Source organism: Anguilla rostrata, chromosome 6 (assembly GCF_018555375.3).
Source record: "Anguilla rostrata isolate EN2019 chromosome 6, ASM1855537v3, whole genome shotgun sequence".
Taxonomy (NCBI): Eukaryota; Metazoa; Chordata; class Actinopteri; order Anguilliformes; family Anguillidae; genus Anguilla; species Anguilla rostrata.
In genome coordinates, this window is record NC_057938.1 from 26,020,447 (window position 1) to 26,035,214 (window position 14,768).

Consider the following 14,768-nt stretch of genomic DNA (forward strand, 5'->3'; position numbering starts at 1 on the left):
TATGGTTCAGAAAATCGGACGATAATGATAATTCCCCCAGGGAAGTAAACAATGGACGTTCTATCCATGTTTCCCCAAGTAAGCACATTCTTTTTTGACTAAAAACTATTAAGGATTTTGTTTGCTGGACCCTTGCCGCGAGAAGAAAATCGACTTTACCGTGATTTGTCATCTGCGGGTTTCCAAAACACAAAGAAGAGGACCCCCAAGCCTGTTTTTTTTGTTCACCCATGTTACAAAATAAGGAACCCTTGTCTGAACAACAATGGGATCATAAAATAATTTATAGAGATAGAACAGTGCGTTTTAACATACAGTTGAAAATGGTATATTGTGTCAGCAGATTGAGTTTCACCGTAAAAAATGAAATAAAAACACAACGAATGCAAATAAACCGACTGCAGCCCGAATACAGGCCGGTGCAGTTAACGGGTTAAAGGACAAGCTGAGGGGAATTTGCATGCTTTAAGGTTTTGACTGTGACCGTGTAAAGAAAACAAACACACTGATCAGGGGAAAGCTGGAACGGCAGGTGGAACGTTCTGTTTTTAAGTTTGCCTGGATGCAGCAATTTTGCATCTAAAAGAAAAGGAAAGGACTGATCCAGCACAATACCCTCAAGAAAACAACAGGGGGAGTAAACTATTAATAAAACCTGTATGGCCTTACAAAAATGTAAGCAATTTTGAATCAGGATCCACATGAGAGATACTCTTAATTTAACGTATACTGCATTTTCAGTCCATGTTTCTCTTCCAGCAGACATTCGCTCTGACTGTCAATGTTAGGTGTACAAATTTATTTAGTTTTTTCAGCAACTGCCAATTTCAACTGCAGAAACAACAAAAATACTTACGTTTGACTCGCCTGAAGGGACTTCCTGGTCATTAGCGATGAGCAGCTCTTTCATATCGTTAGTGGAACAGAAATTCTTTAGCTTGTCCTTGATGCTCCAGATCAGCTGGCTCTGCTCCTGTGGGGACAAAAAGATCGGCCAGAATCGTCAGAGAGGTCCAATGTCAGAGCCAGATTCAGTGACATTAATTGATGAAAATGTCTCGAACCTTCAACTGCATTTCAAGTTGCTTCTCCTGTTTCTCATCCTTTTTCTGCTTCTTGGCTGCCTCACCGTCAACTTCCTCTGCCTTCCTCTTTCTGAAGGAAAAAATAAGTTTATTTGTTTTGTGGGAACTACATAGATTTTTCTCAGAATTGTTGTGTTGTCAGAGAAGGTGGGCGACAACCATCTTATGAAAAAAACTTAAAAATAAACAATTCTAGTCTTTGTGTAAACGTGTGTTGTTACCTTTAATACAAATGTGAGAAATGAGGAAGATGTCAAAATACACCATTTCATGGACCAAGTGGTCAAACTAAATACATTACGGTTTCAAAGACTTCAATGGCAGTAGTATTTGTGCTGTACCACACAACGTAAAGTTGACAAAACTACTCCAAGATTACTGCTGTATTCAACTAGAAATTCAATAACTTAACCACAAAATATGACCCAATAACTATCGTCAGGTGAACATTTTCAGCAAGAACAGTGACCCCTACTTTTCAAAAGATGATAGGTCTGAAATTACACATTCTATTACTTTAAATCTCATTTTACCAGATTGAAACAGTCATCAAGGTTAGACAAAGGTGCTTCTGTGAGCATCGATAGTGCACCAGTCATCAAGGTTGCGTGAATAAAGCTGTCCTTCATTCACCAGAGGAATTAATTAGGACCCATCACCCTCCACAAACAAACACGGGCTGACAACTTCCGTCACCCCAGGATTAATTAAGGTGTCCCCCACCCGCCCCCATGACAATTCCTCGGCCATCTCAGCGGTCCCTCTGTCCGGCACTGTCATGACAGGTCACGAATGCCTCTGGTGGTCACACCTACTTGTCCAAGGAGAACGCAACAACAAAAATCCAACAAGAGGAGGGGGCGGGGGTCCGGACAATGAGCCTATAAAACCCAGGACCCATGCCCTTGCACTGTCAAGGGCAATGCAGAGAGTGACGGTAACAAACGTCATCAAACTGAAAATCTCTTTTTTTTTTTTTCCTGCAACCAAACAGACAGTATGACTAAAAATCAATATTGATACATTTCTCACAGGTGCGGTAAACGCCACACGCTGCATTCTTCAAAGGTCCCAGCTACCCGCTCTCAGATCAACACCCGCGGTCCTCTGTGCTGGTCTGACCGCGGTCTCTCTGGTGAGTATGACCGACACGGTGGATAACGCCACTCAGAGAAAACGAATGTGGCTGCGACACAGCAGCCATCGTCTTTAGCTGTGATGTTTCTAGGTGATTTATGCATAGTTGATAGTCTTTTCTGTTGTAGGTCTTTTTGAAAGGCAACCGGATTGCTAAACTTCCAAAGGCAACGGCTCATATTTACTGTAGCATACAGCAAATAATACAAACGGAAAAGAACATATGACAATGTTATTAATATTTAACGACAATCGCTCATTAAAACCGAAAGAGTATGTGTTGAAACAAGCCGCTTGACAGTTTAATGGAGACAGACTGGGCACGTCTGTGGTTTATGCTTCATAGTATGGGAGCTCTTGCAAAATTTGCAGCAAATCCTAAAATATATACAGTTATGAACATGTTGAAAATATTCAAATGATATTCTATTAATTTCAAAGTTGAAAAGCAAAGTAAAAACGTTACGTTATTTCGGTTCAAACCAATGCAATCATCTATGCTTCCATGTCCAGTAAGGATAACTTTCGGTACCGATTAGCGAGGTGGGCGAATGAATGGACAAAAGGAAGAGCCAAATTTCTTTGCCTACACATTCCCTCTGCATTTTTACACTCAAATAAATTGTTTCTGCGAAAACATGACTGGCCTGCAATGACCGAGAGCACACACACACCGTTTCTTTAAGAAACATCACAAACGTCTCTCTTTCTCAATTTACAGTTTAAAGTGGTTCAGCTAAGGTCTGCCTTTCTTCCGATCTCTAGTTCTAAAGGGCTTGACATAAATGGGATTTCCATGTACGTTTGTACAGAGACGGGATGAAGTGAGCTGTATAGCCGCCGCTTGATTGGCTCCATTATCTCCTGATCAAATAAACCTGTCCCCACAGTTTAGCCCTTATCTGTGCCTGTTCACTCCAGGGTCACAGGTGCAGACACATATTCAGAGGGATTAAACAAGCCACAGTAAGTAAATGGGTCTACTTGACAGGGAAACTAAACCCCATGAATCACTAGCAACACAGTAAGTATATTTACTATTTGAGTGAATGAAACTGACACAAAGCCGAAAAGAAATTACAAACATTTCAAATGAGGCAGTGATTGGATAGATACTTATATAAAACTAGGGCTGGGACTGTCAGATTTACACCGAACTATATATCCAATTAATGCCAAATGGATTATGTAATTAGAATGACTGTATATTTACTATATTTACAACACTGAAGTGTTTTTTGTTTTTTGAAGATGTGTTTTCATAAGAAGCTGCAAAAATGCATAGCAGGCATCCGTGTATATCAGCTCATGGCGGTAAATACAGAATTAAAGAGAAACATGTTCATTAAAAATGCATCTTCTATCTGGGTCTCCCTCTGGTGTATTAGATTAAGAATTAATCAAAACTATCAAAATGTATTTTCAAGTTGTAACTTAACTGAGCCTTGGATAGTATTCCTTTTCTTGTCATAGAATGCATTAAAAAGTGAAGTATTTAATAATTACATGTATATTTAATGTATAAAGATCACTTGATTTACTACCATATAAGCTTTTAGCATAATGCACAATAAAAACTAACAGAATAAATTAACTAGTGCTTAAATTTCAGAACCTGCAACGAGCGGATAAACAGATCTTTAAGCCATCAATATTTGCTGGGTGTGACGAAGAATACACCTATCCACAAGTTCAAATAACATGTCAAGAGAGAAAAATGCTGCGATGTAAAGAAAAACAGCTCTTCCTCCTACCAGTCGATATCAATTATTAAGCTAATGAGGAATATTACTGTTCAAGGAAATTAAATGTAAACAGGTTAACATTAGCAAGCGTTCAGTTTAAAGGTTAAATTTTACCTTGGTTATCACCACTGTACACAGCCAGTGCTACATTTCCCTTGCCTCAAGCCCCTATATTGAAAAACACTGCAAGTCATTATGACTTATGACAAGCTTGATGGGAATCATATTACAAAGCAAACTTGCCAGGCAAGACAGAATTATAAAAGGTTTCATTTTACGATGTACAAAACAAGATAAATTTAGTATATACAAACCGGTACCAAACGCAATTCTTTTTTTCCCCTTAGGATCAACAGGGTTCTGGGGATTTCTACTTTGGTCCCCATGAAATGAAAATGAAATTAAGTTATCAACTCAGGAGGCTGCCAAATAAGCTTGTAATATGCATTTATAATGGTCAAATGCAGGAATGCAATGCTCAAGCTTTAGTAATGGTCAAATCTCATTTTTTACGGTTACTGGAACCAGTAACCGTAATATGAATTATTTTAAAGTGGAAACTCAAGCTTAAAGTGGAGTTTAAAGTGGCCTCCATCTCAGACAAGTTACTGAGCTCAGCCTGTTAGCATTTACTGTTAGCAGTAATTCTGCTGCTCTGTTATAGGCGACACGAAGAGGGGACAGAAATGAACGGCACTCATAACGCCACGTTGCTGACCACGCCCCCTGACCTGGTGCTCTCCATCAATATGCCCTACATGGTGGCCGAGCTGGTGATCGCCGCCCTCTCCACCGTGGGCAACCTGCTGGTCTGCCTGGCCGTGGGGCTCAACAGGAAGATGCACACCGTCACAAACTACTTCCTGGTGTCGCTGGCCGTGGCGGACGCGTGCGTGGGCGGGGTGGCCATCCCTTGCGCCATCCTGACGGACATGGGCATCCCCCGGCACAACCTGTACCCGTGTTTGCTTATGCTGTCCGTGCTCATCATGCTCACTGAGAGCTCCATCTTCAGCCTGCTGGCCGTGGCTGTGGATCGCTACCTCGCCATCTTCCTGCCCTTCCGCTACCCTACCCTGATGACGCCCCGCAACGCCCTCCTGGTCATCCTGGTCACCTGGGTCCTGTCCTTCCTCATTGGCCTAGTGCCGCTCATGGGCTGGCACAAGACCCCGCCCGAGTCCGGCTACTGCTTCTTCGTCTTTGTGGTGGACATGACCTACATGGTCTACTTCAACTTCTTCGGCTGCGTGCTGGCGCCGCTGGTGATCATGTTCCTGATCTACGCGCGGATCTTCGCCACGGTGAAGCGGCAGGCCAGGCGGATCGCGGCCGAGCGGGGGCAGGGGGAGGCGCAAGCCCGACGCGCCGCCAGCATGCGCACCGAGGCCAAGACCGCCGCCTCGCTCTTCCTGGTGCTCTTCCTCTTCACCGTCTGCTGGATCCCACTGCACATCATCAACTGCTTCCTGCTGCTGTGTCCGAGCTGTCCCGTGCCCCTCCCCCTCCTGCTGACCGCCATCATCCTCTCCCACGCCAACTCCGCCGTCAACCCCTTCCTCTACGCCTACAAGATGAAGTCCTTCCGGCGCTCTTTCAAGGCCATCTTCCTCTGCTGTAGGGTTGAGATGGACCAGGACGACAGGATAGAAGATGGGGACACAACCACCCACAAGTCCTGACCAATGAGTGTGTGCATAGTTGTCTAATCCTGTGAGACCACTTGCTATTCACTAGAGGTGGGTGGTATACTGGTATTAATGTGAATACTGGTATGACAATGCCACAGTATGGATTTTACCATATTGTGGATAACCAGAAAAGTGCTGTTAAAAATTATATTGTGGTACTTTTGTGGTAATACGATTATTTAAAACACAGGACCAGAGTAAACTGAAGCGTTTTATTTGTTATCGTATTGGCGTATATTAGTGTGGCAATCAAGCCAGAAATGTTCCAATTTCAACTAGCGGTAGCTAGCTAAGAATCAAGTTTTAGCTAGTTTATTGGGGCTTATGGTAAAACCAACGAGGCAGGTCAACTATAATGTTAATCTACAATATATAATGACAGCTGATAGTTGCCTTATAAATACACCTAATAAGCTAATTATTAACAACATTCACCAATTCAAAACAGTATATGCATTCACTTTACCAAAAAACAAACCATTTGAAGCACAGCATCCATACAGATATTCATAACGAAATATAATGCAAGGTTACAAATTTGTTGGCACTGCAATGTATGTGCAAAGGCCAGCAATGCCTTGAATTTATTGAAGCATTTGATGGTGGCTGGCATAAATTTAAGAGCAGAGCTGCACTGTGTTTGCCAGCAGCCATACCACCACACACTCTGCTCCTGCCGACTGGCTGAAGCTAAGCAAGTGTGGGCTTGTTTAGTACTTGGATGGGAGACCACCAGGGAATACTAATGCTGGAAGTGGTGTTGGTGGGCCAGCAGGGGGCAATGTTCCCTCTGGTCAAATAAACCCCAGTGCAGTGACGGGGACACTCTGCTGTAGGAGATGCCGTCTTTCGGATGAGAAAGACCGAGGTCCTGACTCACTGTGGTCATTAAAGATCCCATGACACTATTTGCAAAGAGTAGGGGGTTCCCCGGTGTCCTGGCTAAAATCCCAGATCTGGCTCTAGCAAAAACTTGCCACCTAATCATCCCCCGATTTAACTGGCTAAACAATGTTCTCTCCCTCCAGTGGAGCTATTCAATGGCCAACAATAGAGGATAGTGGTTGTACTGGGCAGCTCCCAGGTGTGAATGTGTATGAGTGTGAAGCAGGGCGTGGCTGCAAAAGAGCATCCGTGCCCAGTGAACCTACCCTGGGTAAATAAAGGTTGAATAAATAAAATTAATAAGACTGAAAGAAGACCATGGGCCCACAGCAGGCAGAGGCCTCCCAGCTTTCAAGTCTACCTGCACAGACTTCAAAATCCCAGACTGCTGAGGACAACGTTGGGGCTGGTATAGGTACTACACATAAAAAGTTGGCTAACATGTAACATTAGTGGCCTCCCATGATTGTATAAACTGATACTGTATTGGTGCGTGAACATACTGGGGCCCATACAACATTAGATACTGGTTCTGTGCCACTTTAGCTTATAGACCGCTAAATCAATCAGGTTTAAAATAATTGAACAAGTAACATGTAAGTTAGCTTGTTCAATTGTGCGTATCCACTGGGCAGGCTAAACTGCTATTTTTTCCATATTATCCTCACCCCCAGACCGCCCTCACATGAGGATAATGCCAGCAGCTGTCAGCTTGTTTACACTGGCAGAAAAAGAAAAAAGTACAAAGGAAAAGCATTTAAAATACATTGTGTAATTTCCTTTTTGTCAAAACAGATTTTTTTTAGATTTAGATTTATGCTATTTTAAAGCAGGATACAACTTTTAATTCAATACTTTAATATTGGAAAAAGTATGATTCAGGAACTGGTATCACAAACAAGGTATCGGAATTGGTATCGGTACGGAAATTTTTTGAACGATACCCAGCCCTACAGACTGGTCAATAACTCATAAGTGTTTGATAAAAGTAAGTTATAAATTCATTGCACTTAAAGTTTAGAGGTTAATTTGAACAGAAAAATAAGTTAAAGAATACTGAAATGTTTTATTTTCTGAAAAAATATATTTTATACTTATCACTTTACATATTTTTGTCGATTTTTATTTAAATGTCACTGGATAAGAAAAAAAAATGTATATAGAAAAGTTTTAGTTAAAAGTTATAAAACTGTAAAATAAAAATGTTAATTATACAAAGTCATGTCTTAATCTTTCTGGTTTTATCAAATCCAAGGTATGATTCAGAATTTTTTTTTAAATCTATATTTATACATCAACTGTGAAAAATATGGTGATATGAATTTTAGGCCATATTGCCTGCCTCTACAATTCACACACCAGATCAGCCAATAAGATCAACGACTAGAGATGCTATGAGACATGAAGTAGCAGCAGCACGGGTGCATGGGAACCTTTTTCACATTTTGGGATTTCATGCCAAATTCTGGTAATATCATGCGCTTTCTATGTCTGAAATGTCTGGTAAAATAACGCGCTACAGCTGCAGAACTGCACTGATCATGGTCAGATATACATGCTGACGTATACAAGCAGTGTGGAAAATTACGCTAAAATAGCCTAACTGGCTGGAACCAAAACCAGCATGCAGACAGACCTGGACTGGAGTTGCACAACCCAAGTGAAAGGCACTTGGGTGAAGGTGTTCCACTTATTTAATAAGAATTCACTTATTTGTCAAAAGAGCAAACTGGTCAATCTGTGTAGTCCAAGAAAGGGAAGGAGGGTTTTTAACAAAGGCATAGGACTGACTGACAGAAAGGTCAACCCAAGAAACAAGACACCAATTACATGATACCTGATCCTTCTCTAGGTTTAACAAAAATCACCATCACGCAACATTTCACCAGAATCCAAATAATTCTCCTCTCAGAACAGTGGTTTCATACAGTAAAAGCACAAAATTTTCTGTGAGGTTTAACAGGAAATAATTATAGAAAACTTTCCTCAGTGCTACCTTTGGAGCGCATGCTTCATCTTACTACCTGCACTCACAGAGATCTAACAATTCACAACATCCAAGAAACAATAGCTGAAAACTGAAATTAAAACAATTACCAAGCACTGAATTTTTGCTATGACACTATTTGTGGTTGGTGCACGCCTAGGGACACCAGTTTACCTAGGCCATGCAACCCAAAATGATTTCAACTATCTATCTAAAACCCTGTGGGGTGACTGTAGGTATTGACTTGTTGCAATCACCTGACTAATTATGATTAGTGATCAGTTGTTACTCTCTTAAAAGCAATTAATTTGTGCAAGATGTTACACCAGTCTTTGAGTGACAGGGTGCAACAGCACTCTACTGGTTCACTGCATGCCGTTGAGGTAAATAATTTTGTATTTTACAACGAATAGATGAAGGTGCGAAAACAATACATGGGCATTTACAAACAAATGCACGAATTGGAGTCTGAAATTAACAAAGAGAGGCAGCAGACATATGTCATCTGACATGCAGCCCATTCATACACACTCTGCAGGATGCAAGGCCGCGGTGAGCTTGGAGCAGGGAAACCCACCGAACTCTTTGGGCTGTGCCGCGGCCGGGGGGGGAAGCGGTGGGGGAGCACTCACCCTTCGCTCTTGACGGCGGGCAGCCTCTTCTTCAGCTCGTCCTGGTCCTCGGCTCTGAGGCCGGCGAAGCCTTTGAGCTGGGCGGCGCTGCACTCGGGCCGGAAGGCCAGCTCCTCCCGCCGGCTCACGAAACAGGCCGTGTGGTACCAGCGGTCGATCAGGCCCAGCTGCGGCTTCTCCGGGTCCACCGACTTCTTGGACACGCGGATCTGGTCCTGGAAGGACGAGCGAGACGAAGGGCGGAGAAATTGCTGCGGTGAAACTGCAGCAGGGTGCTTATCCTCACAGCGAATTGATTTCTCTATAATCAGGAAATACTGACTTTCATACCCGATCGTTTGGCAGCAGATGTGGGTATGTCATAAACTCACACGCATCAAATGCTCTCTGCGCTCTTTGACAGCTGATAGCAGGAGGAGAAGCAATAAACCCGAACATAGGTGGACCTTCGACATTTACGATCTGAAAACGTGCATTTCCCTGAATAATCAGGAAAAAAAACTACCAATATCGAGGTCACGCCTGGAGCCCAGCTCTTCAGATAAAATGCTCCCAGGGTAGAGGGTCATGACGGGTGCAAAACAAAGTGCTGAGACATAACACTGGTTACAGTGGTACTACAACTGAGGTCACAAAATGAACCATGGAGAGCCGCACGGTGTGCTGTTCTTCTCCCTTACTCGACATTCAATTACTCAATTAATGCGGGTGACTGCTGTGAACCGCTCTTACTCACTACAGTAAAGAAGCAAACAAAAATGAGGAGACCCTGTTGATCTCCAAGACCAAGGTTGACAACCCCTGTCCTGGAGCATGCACTATGCTGAAACATTTAAGGTGAGGCTAAAAAAGGCTACATATTGCTTAGAGAAATACACATTTTTTCCCCAGTGTTGTGCTTTCAGATAAAGAAAGAGACACCACAGCCAGTTACGCGCTGCCCTCTGGATCTGCTGACTCTAGACAGCCATGGCACCTTCAGGATTCCATTCCAGACCATGGGGTACACCACACACTGGAAACCAGCGTCTTAGCAGAATGACACACCCCACAGCCCATAAGTGCCCATTCATTAAAAAACCATGTTAGCACAGACATGCTAATTTTGGGGTATAGTTTGAGTAATATCACAATGTCGTTGGCCTTGACTGAGAGCATTCACTGATGTAAAGTGAAAGGTGGCAGCCAGATACCTTCTCTATTTTCTGTTCGCAGCCCTTGCAGGTGCTTCGGTTTGACTTCGCATACTCCACTGCAAAGTCATTCAGAGTCTTCTCTCCTTTGGCTCCTCCTTTCTGCCCACTCTTTCCTGCAAAACAAAGAGAAACCAAAAAAGTGTGAGATTCTTTAACGAAACTCACTTGCTGCCACAGGAAATGTAAAAAGTGTGTGTGCTTATTTTTGGATGTCAGAAGACCGTGTGGCATTAGAGGTTACATAAACAGACTTGAAAGTAGAATATCAGGTGGAAAACTGCTCCAGTAGCCTTGAACAAGAGGGTTCAGCATACAGGCATCAAGTCTTATGTTGAACCTCGTGTAAACTGGAAACATTCATTTTTAGGTGACATTAATTTATTCATGTCACCTAAAAGTGGGCGGGCCAGGCAAATAGCAAGAAGCACTATAGCCCATCGTCCTCATGGCAGGTGTTCTCCATAAAAAAAGACCCAGCGAAACACACAACAGCTTTTAGACTTGGTTGCAGTTACTCCATTTCAGGTTTGGATTTGACATGCTATTTTTCCATAAAGTAAATGGATTGACTACAGCGAGTGGGCCATTTGTAGGAACTGTGTGGCGTGTTGCATGATGGGAAAGGTTGTTTCAGGATGGAAAAATTTTCACGTAGGCCATCTCAGAGGAGGTCAAAAATGTATTAAACCAATGTTAAACTAGGGATGTGTAGTATCAACTAAAGGTCACGGCATTCTATCATAATATTTCTACACATAAAGGGTAAGTCATTAAATATTGACAAATAAAAGGCTATGGAAAGCATCCAAAACTTACATACACAAAATTATGCAGAAAATGACATTGAACAATCTTGCTATGAGCTCTAGTTGTCATTTAATTCGATGGTGTTTTACCTCCAGTGGCTCCACCACTCTCAATGGCTTTCTTCACCTTCTCCTGGTCCTCCCAGCGGAGGTCCGAGAAACCAGAGATGTCTGCCGGTGACTGCGCAGCTGCCCGCAGCCAGAAGCAGGAGAAGTGATGCCAGTGTGGAACTTTACCGTCGAACATGGGAGACTGAGGAACAGGAGCAACACAACCATCAATATCCTCAGTGGCGCCAGCCTCAACACAACAATGCTTTCTGATAGGCCTACATCCAATTCTACCTAAACCACTGTGGAGGTTTACACAGCCATCGACGGACTCGTCATAAAAGAAATACAATTAGGAAGATCAGCTAAAGACCACAGTCCCGAGCCAAAGGACCCAATAGGTTAGGGTTGTCCTCACATTCAGCAGTTCTTACACTCAAGGGCCAAATCAGTTCTATGAACTCTGGTACATCTACACAGGTCAGTATGGCAGGTTATAAAATATGGGAAAATATCTGACATTGCAATCTTCTTTCAAGTGAGGTAGCACTCCGTTGGTACTCAGTTTCTGCCTGCAATGGAATTAATTGGTTAGCAAATCACGTGAGGTGAACTGATATAAAGAATGTATTACCTGAGAAAGTGTAGAGGTGCCAAGTCTCCAATATTATTCTAATCTTTAAACAGAATTGAGATTACCATGATTTTGCTAGCATTATCAGGGTGAGATTTAAACCCACGTATAGGTGAATTAGAGATAAGAATCGATGACGTCATCAGCGTCATGCCTCAATATTTTGCCTTTCCGCCAAAAATTAATGCAGACTGGTGACTACGCTCAATTAACTTTTCCAAAATGACAGTGTATGATAAACACACTGCAATATTACAGTCAATTTCGCCCGTATCATTGTAAAGAAGCAGCCATCCCCGAATGCCTGTTAGCACACCAGAAAGATAATCAAACTTCAACGCATTCAGCCATTTAAATTAAAGAGATTGCATACAATTATTGAAATACTTACAAAACCAAATACACTTGTTTGTGAATACTATTCTGGTCGACACGTTCTACCTGAACGCTTGACAACAGAAAGGTTTAGGCAAGTTTATTCCTTCAACATCTGTTGCATTATTAAACAGTATTTAATTTTTAAATGATTCAACATATTCGATCACAATGTACTGTGATATCCAGTAGCAGACTATGGTTTATCATCAGAGCAATTGTTACAAAAAATGATTTGTCATAAGCATGAGATAAGAGAGGACATAAGTCAACATTCGCTTATTGTGCTTTTCGACATTTCGTCAAATTACTTCAATAAGAGTATAATACATTATGTTGTCCAAGTTGGGATAATATACTCCGCTACCGTCACCATACAGTTAAGTTAGCCAACTACTAGGTAAGCGAAGTTTGCAGGGACTAATGGCCATCATCCCCTACAGTATATTCCGTACTCTCCTTCAGCGATTCAGCACTGCCACTGTCAATCGCAACAATTTTGCTAACAGTAGCTGGCTATGCGAAGTCATCAGTCAGTTGGAGATAATATCTACTGAGTTACCAAACTAGTAATAATAGGCCTTTTCATTATCTAGCTAACTCTAGCACTAGATAACAACTGAGGACTAAAACCATTTTCGCAAATTAGCTATCGATAGCTAGCTAACATTTTGTGACTAGCCAGTTCGTCACGTTTGACATTTGCTTTACTAAATGAGTTTCACGTTTATTAAATAAAAATTACACGTGCACAAATCTCAACATTTGCAGCACCCTACGTCTTACGGCTAGCCGAGTATAGCAAAGTAGCTTTGTTAGCTGAGATAATCCTGAAGACCTGTAGAATAAGATAAACAGTATTATCGCAAATATTAGAAAGCTAAAGGTTACATAGCAGGCATGAGCTTTTGAGGCAATCACGCACGCGTTAATTGGCTGCTACCATTAACTAGCTCTAAGAAATGTGCGACATGCCCTCAAAAATCAAAACCTTTTCATTCATTAAGCACGCTAACTAGCCAAGTGCTTCCTCAGCAAGGCCTGTAAATTGCAAATATAAAGGCATGTACAATAGTTGAATTTCAAAAATGCATGAACAAACAAATAGTTATATTTCAAATAAACAAGGCCTTCAAAGCACACATCTTCTATAAATGCATTCCCTATTACGTAAATGATTTTTGCTGCACTGCGTTCACTGAGACGGACGGGATTCCATTCCCCTACCTGCACCATTATTGCCATTCGGAGGGAGTCTTTAGCAATATTTTCTTTGCATTTCTTGCAAGATGCCCGCCCACTTTTTGCATACTCCGCTTTGTAAAGCTTGTCGTCCTGTGAATCTGCCATTGTTGTTTAGTTTTGAATGAACTAGCTACCGAAGTTAGAAATGTTTCCGTAAGTAACTTGCAAGCAATCTTTAATAACAATGTATGACCCGCGTGCACAACCTACCCGCGCAGTCTTCACTCAGACAAGAGTAACCAGACAAAGAGTCGTCTGAGACCCGTGAGATGATCAGACAGAAAACATCCAACTCAGAGTAATGAACCAGCAGCTAAATGACTTAGAACTTTTTAAAGACTACCCTTAACAGTGTCTAAGTTTCACTATGTGATAAGTAACATAGGGGGGGAAAGTTTAAACATTCTTGTAAGTTTTAAGAAAAGGACAAATAGAGAAAATGGAGACAACCAAATTGAGACACAAGGGTGCACGTATGTTGTTGACTTTAAATGAACCATCCAAATACATTCTGAAGGTTTGAACACTTTTCTGGCCAAGGGCTGATACTTTACCTTGAGACAAACATCAACCGATAGAACGGAAGAATAATCTTCGGGTTTGAGTAGCGTCAAAAATCCAATGTACCACCAGGTGGCAGTACAAGCTCAGGATCAAAAATGTCGTACAGTAAAGAAGAGAAAAGTCATTTTTTGTTTTTGTATTATCATGAAATATATATCATGTACATATACACATACGATTGCATAATGATTAATTAATCGAAATAATTATTTTTAAGTAGAGAGTATTGAATCTTTTTCCTTTTTTTGTGCCTGAGATTTAATTTAAACATGGAAAATGTGGCCCCCTTAGGGCAGGAATGTGTTCCTCTGATAAATGTAAACTCAGTTTTCTTACATGAAAACAAGCTGTTTCTGAGTTATATCAGAATTCTTTTAAACTGATACTTTCGTGACATGAAATTATAGGTTTGATATAAAGCCATTCAAAACTCAAAAACTTTAGTAACAATCCCACTGTGGAATAAATTTCACTCTTTTTTTCAATTTCATCTTTAAAAAAAAAAAAACTGTGTAAATATATGTTTTTATTACATATTGTTGGATTTTTTTATTATCTGGAGGCCAGAGCTTGCTTGGAAATAGAGATGATTTAATTTTTATTGAGATAGGCATACCACCATGTGGGTCCAATGTGGGTCTAATGACTGCTTCCTTAGTACATCCTAATTGTTATCATTACTGATATTGCATAAAAGAACGATTCAGTCCTGAAAAGCAAAAAACGATATGAATA

General features: G+C 41.5%; 2 protein-coding genes across 2 annotated transcripts in view; one reads left to right on the forward strand and one right to left on the reverse strand.

Moving 5' to 3' along the window:
- Positions 1 to 13,718, reverse strand: part of parp1 (poly (ADP-ribose) polymerase 1) — a 30,172-nt gene extending 16,454 nt beyond the window's left edge. Inside the window, exons 1-6 of the mRNA XM_064339241.1 lie at positions 13,452 to 13,718; positions 11,255 to 11,417; positions 10,356 to 10,471; positions 9,163 to 9,377; positions 1,065 to 1,155; positions 857 to 973 (exon numbers count right to left, since the gene is read on the reverse strand). Coding sequence (XP_064195311.1) covers positions 857 to 973; positions 1,065 to 1,155; positions 9,163 to 9,377; positions 10,356 to 10,471; positions 11,255 to 11,417; positions 13,452 to 13,574 — 825 coding nt within the window. The 5' untranslated portion in view covers positions 13,575 to 13,718. The remainder of the gene's footprint in view (positions 1 to 856; positions 974 to 1,064; positions 1,156 to 9,162; positions 9,378 to 10,355; positions 10,472 to 11,254; positions 11,418 to 13,451) is intronic.
- On the forward strand, positions 4,035 to 5,649 carry LOC135257907 (adenosine receptor A2a-like). Its single transcript, XM_064341121.1, has one exon. The coding sequence runs from the start codon at positions 4,654 to 4,656 to the stop codon at positions 5,647 to 5,649; it is 996 nt and encodes a 331-aa protein (XP_064197191.1). The 5' UTR covers positions 4,035 to 4,653.
- Positions 13,719 to 14,768: the final 1,050 nt, after the last annotated feature.

Bases quoted from the DNA above. Each gene is read 5' to 3' on its own strand.
- LOC135257907 (XM_064341121.1), top strand. From the start codon at position 4,654: ATGAACGGCACTCATAACGCCACGTTGCTGACCACGCCCCCTGACCTG.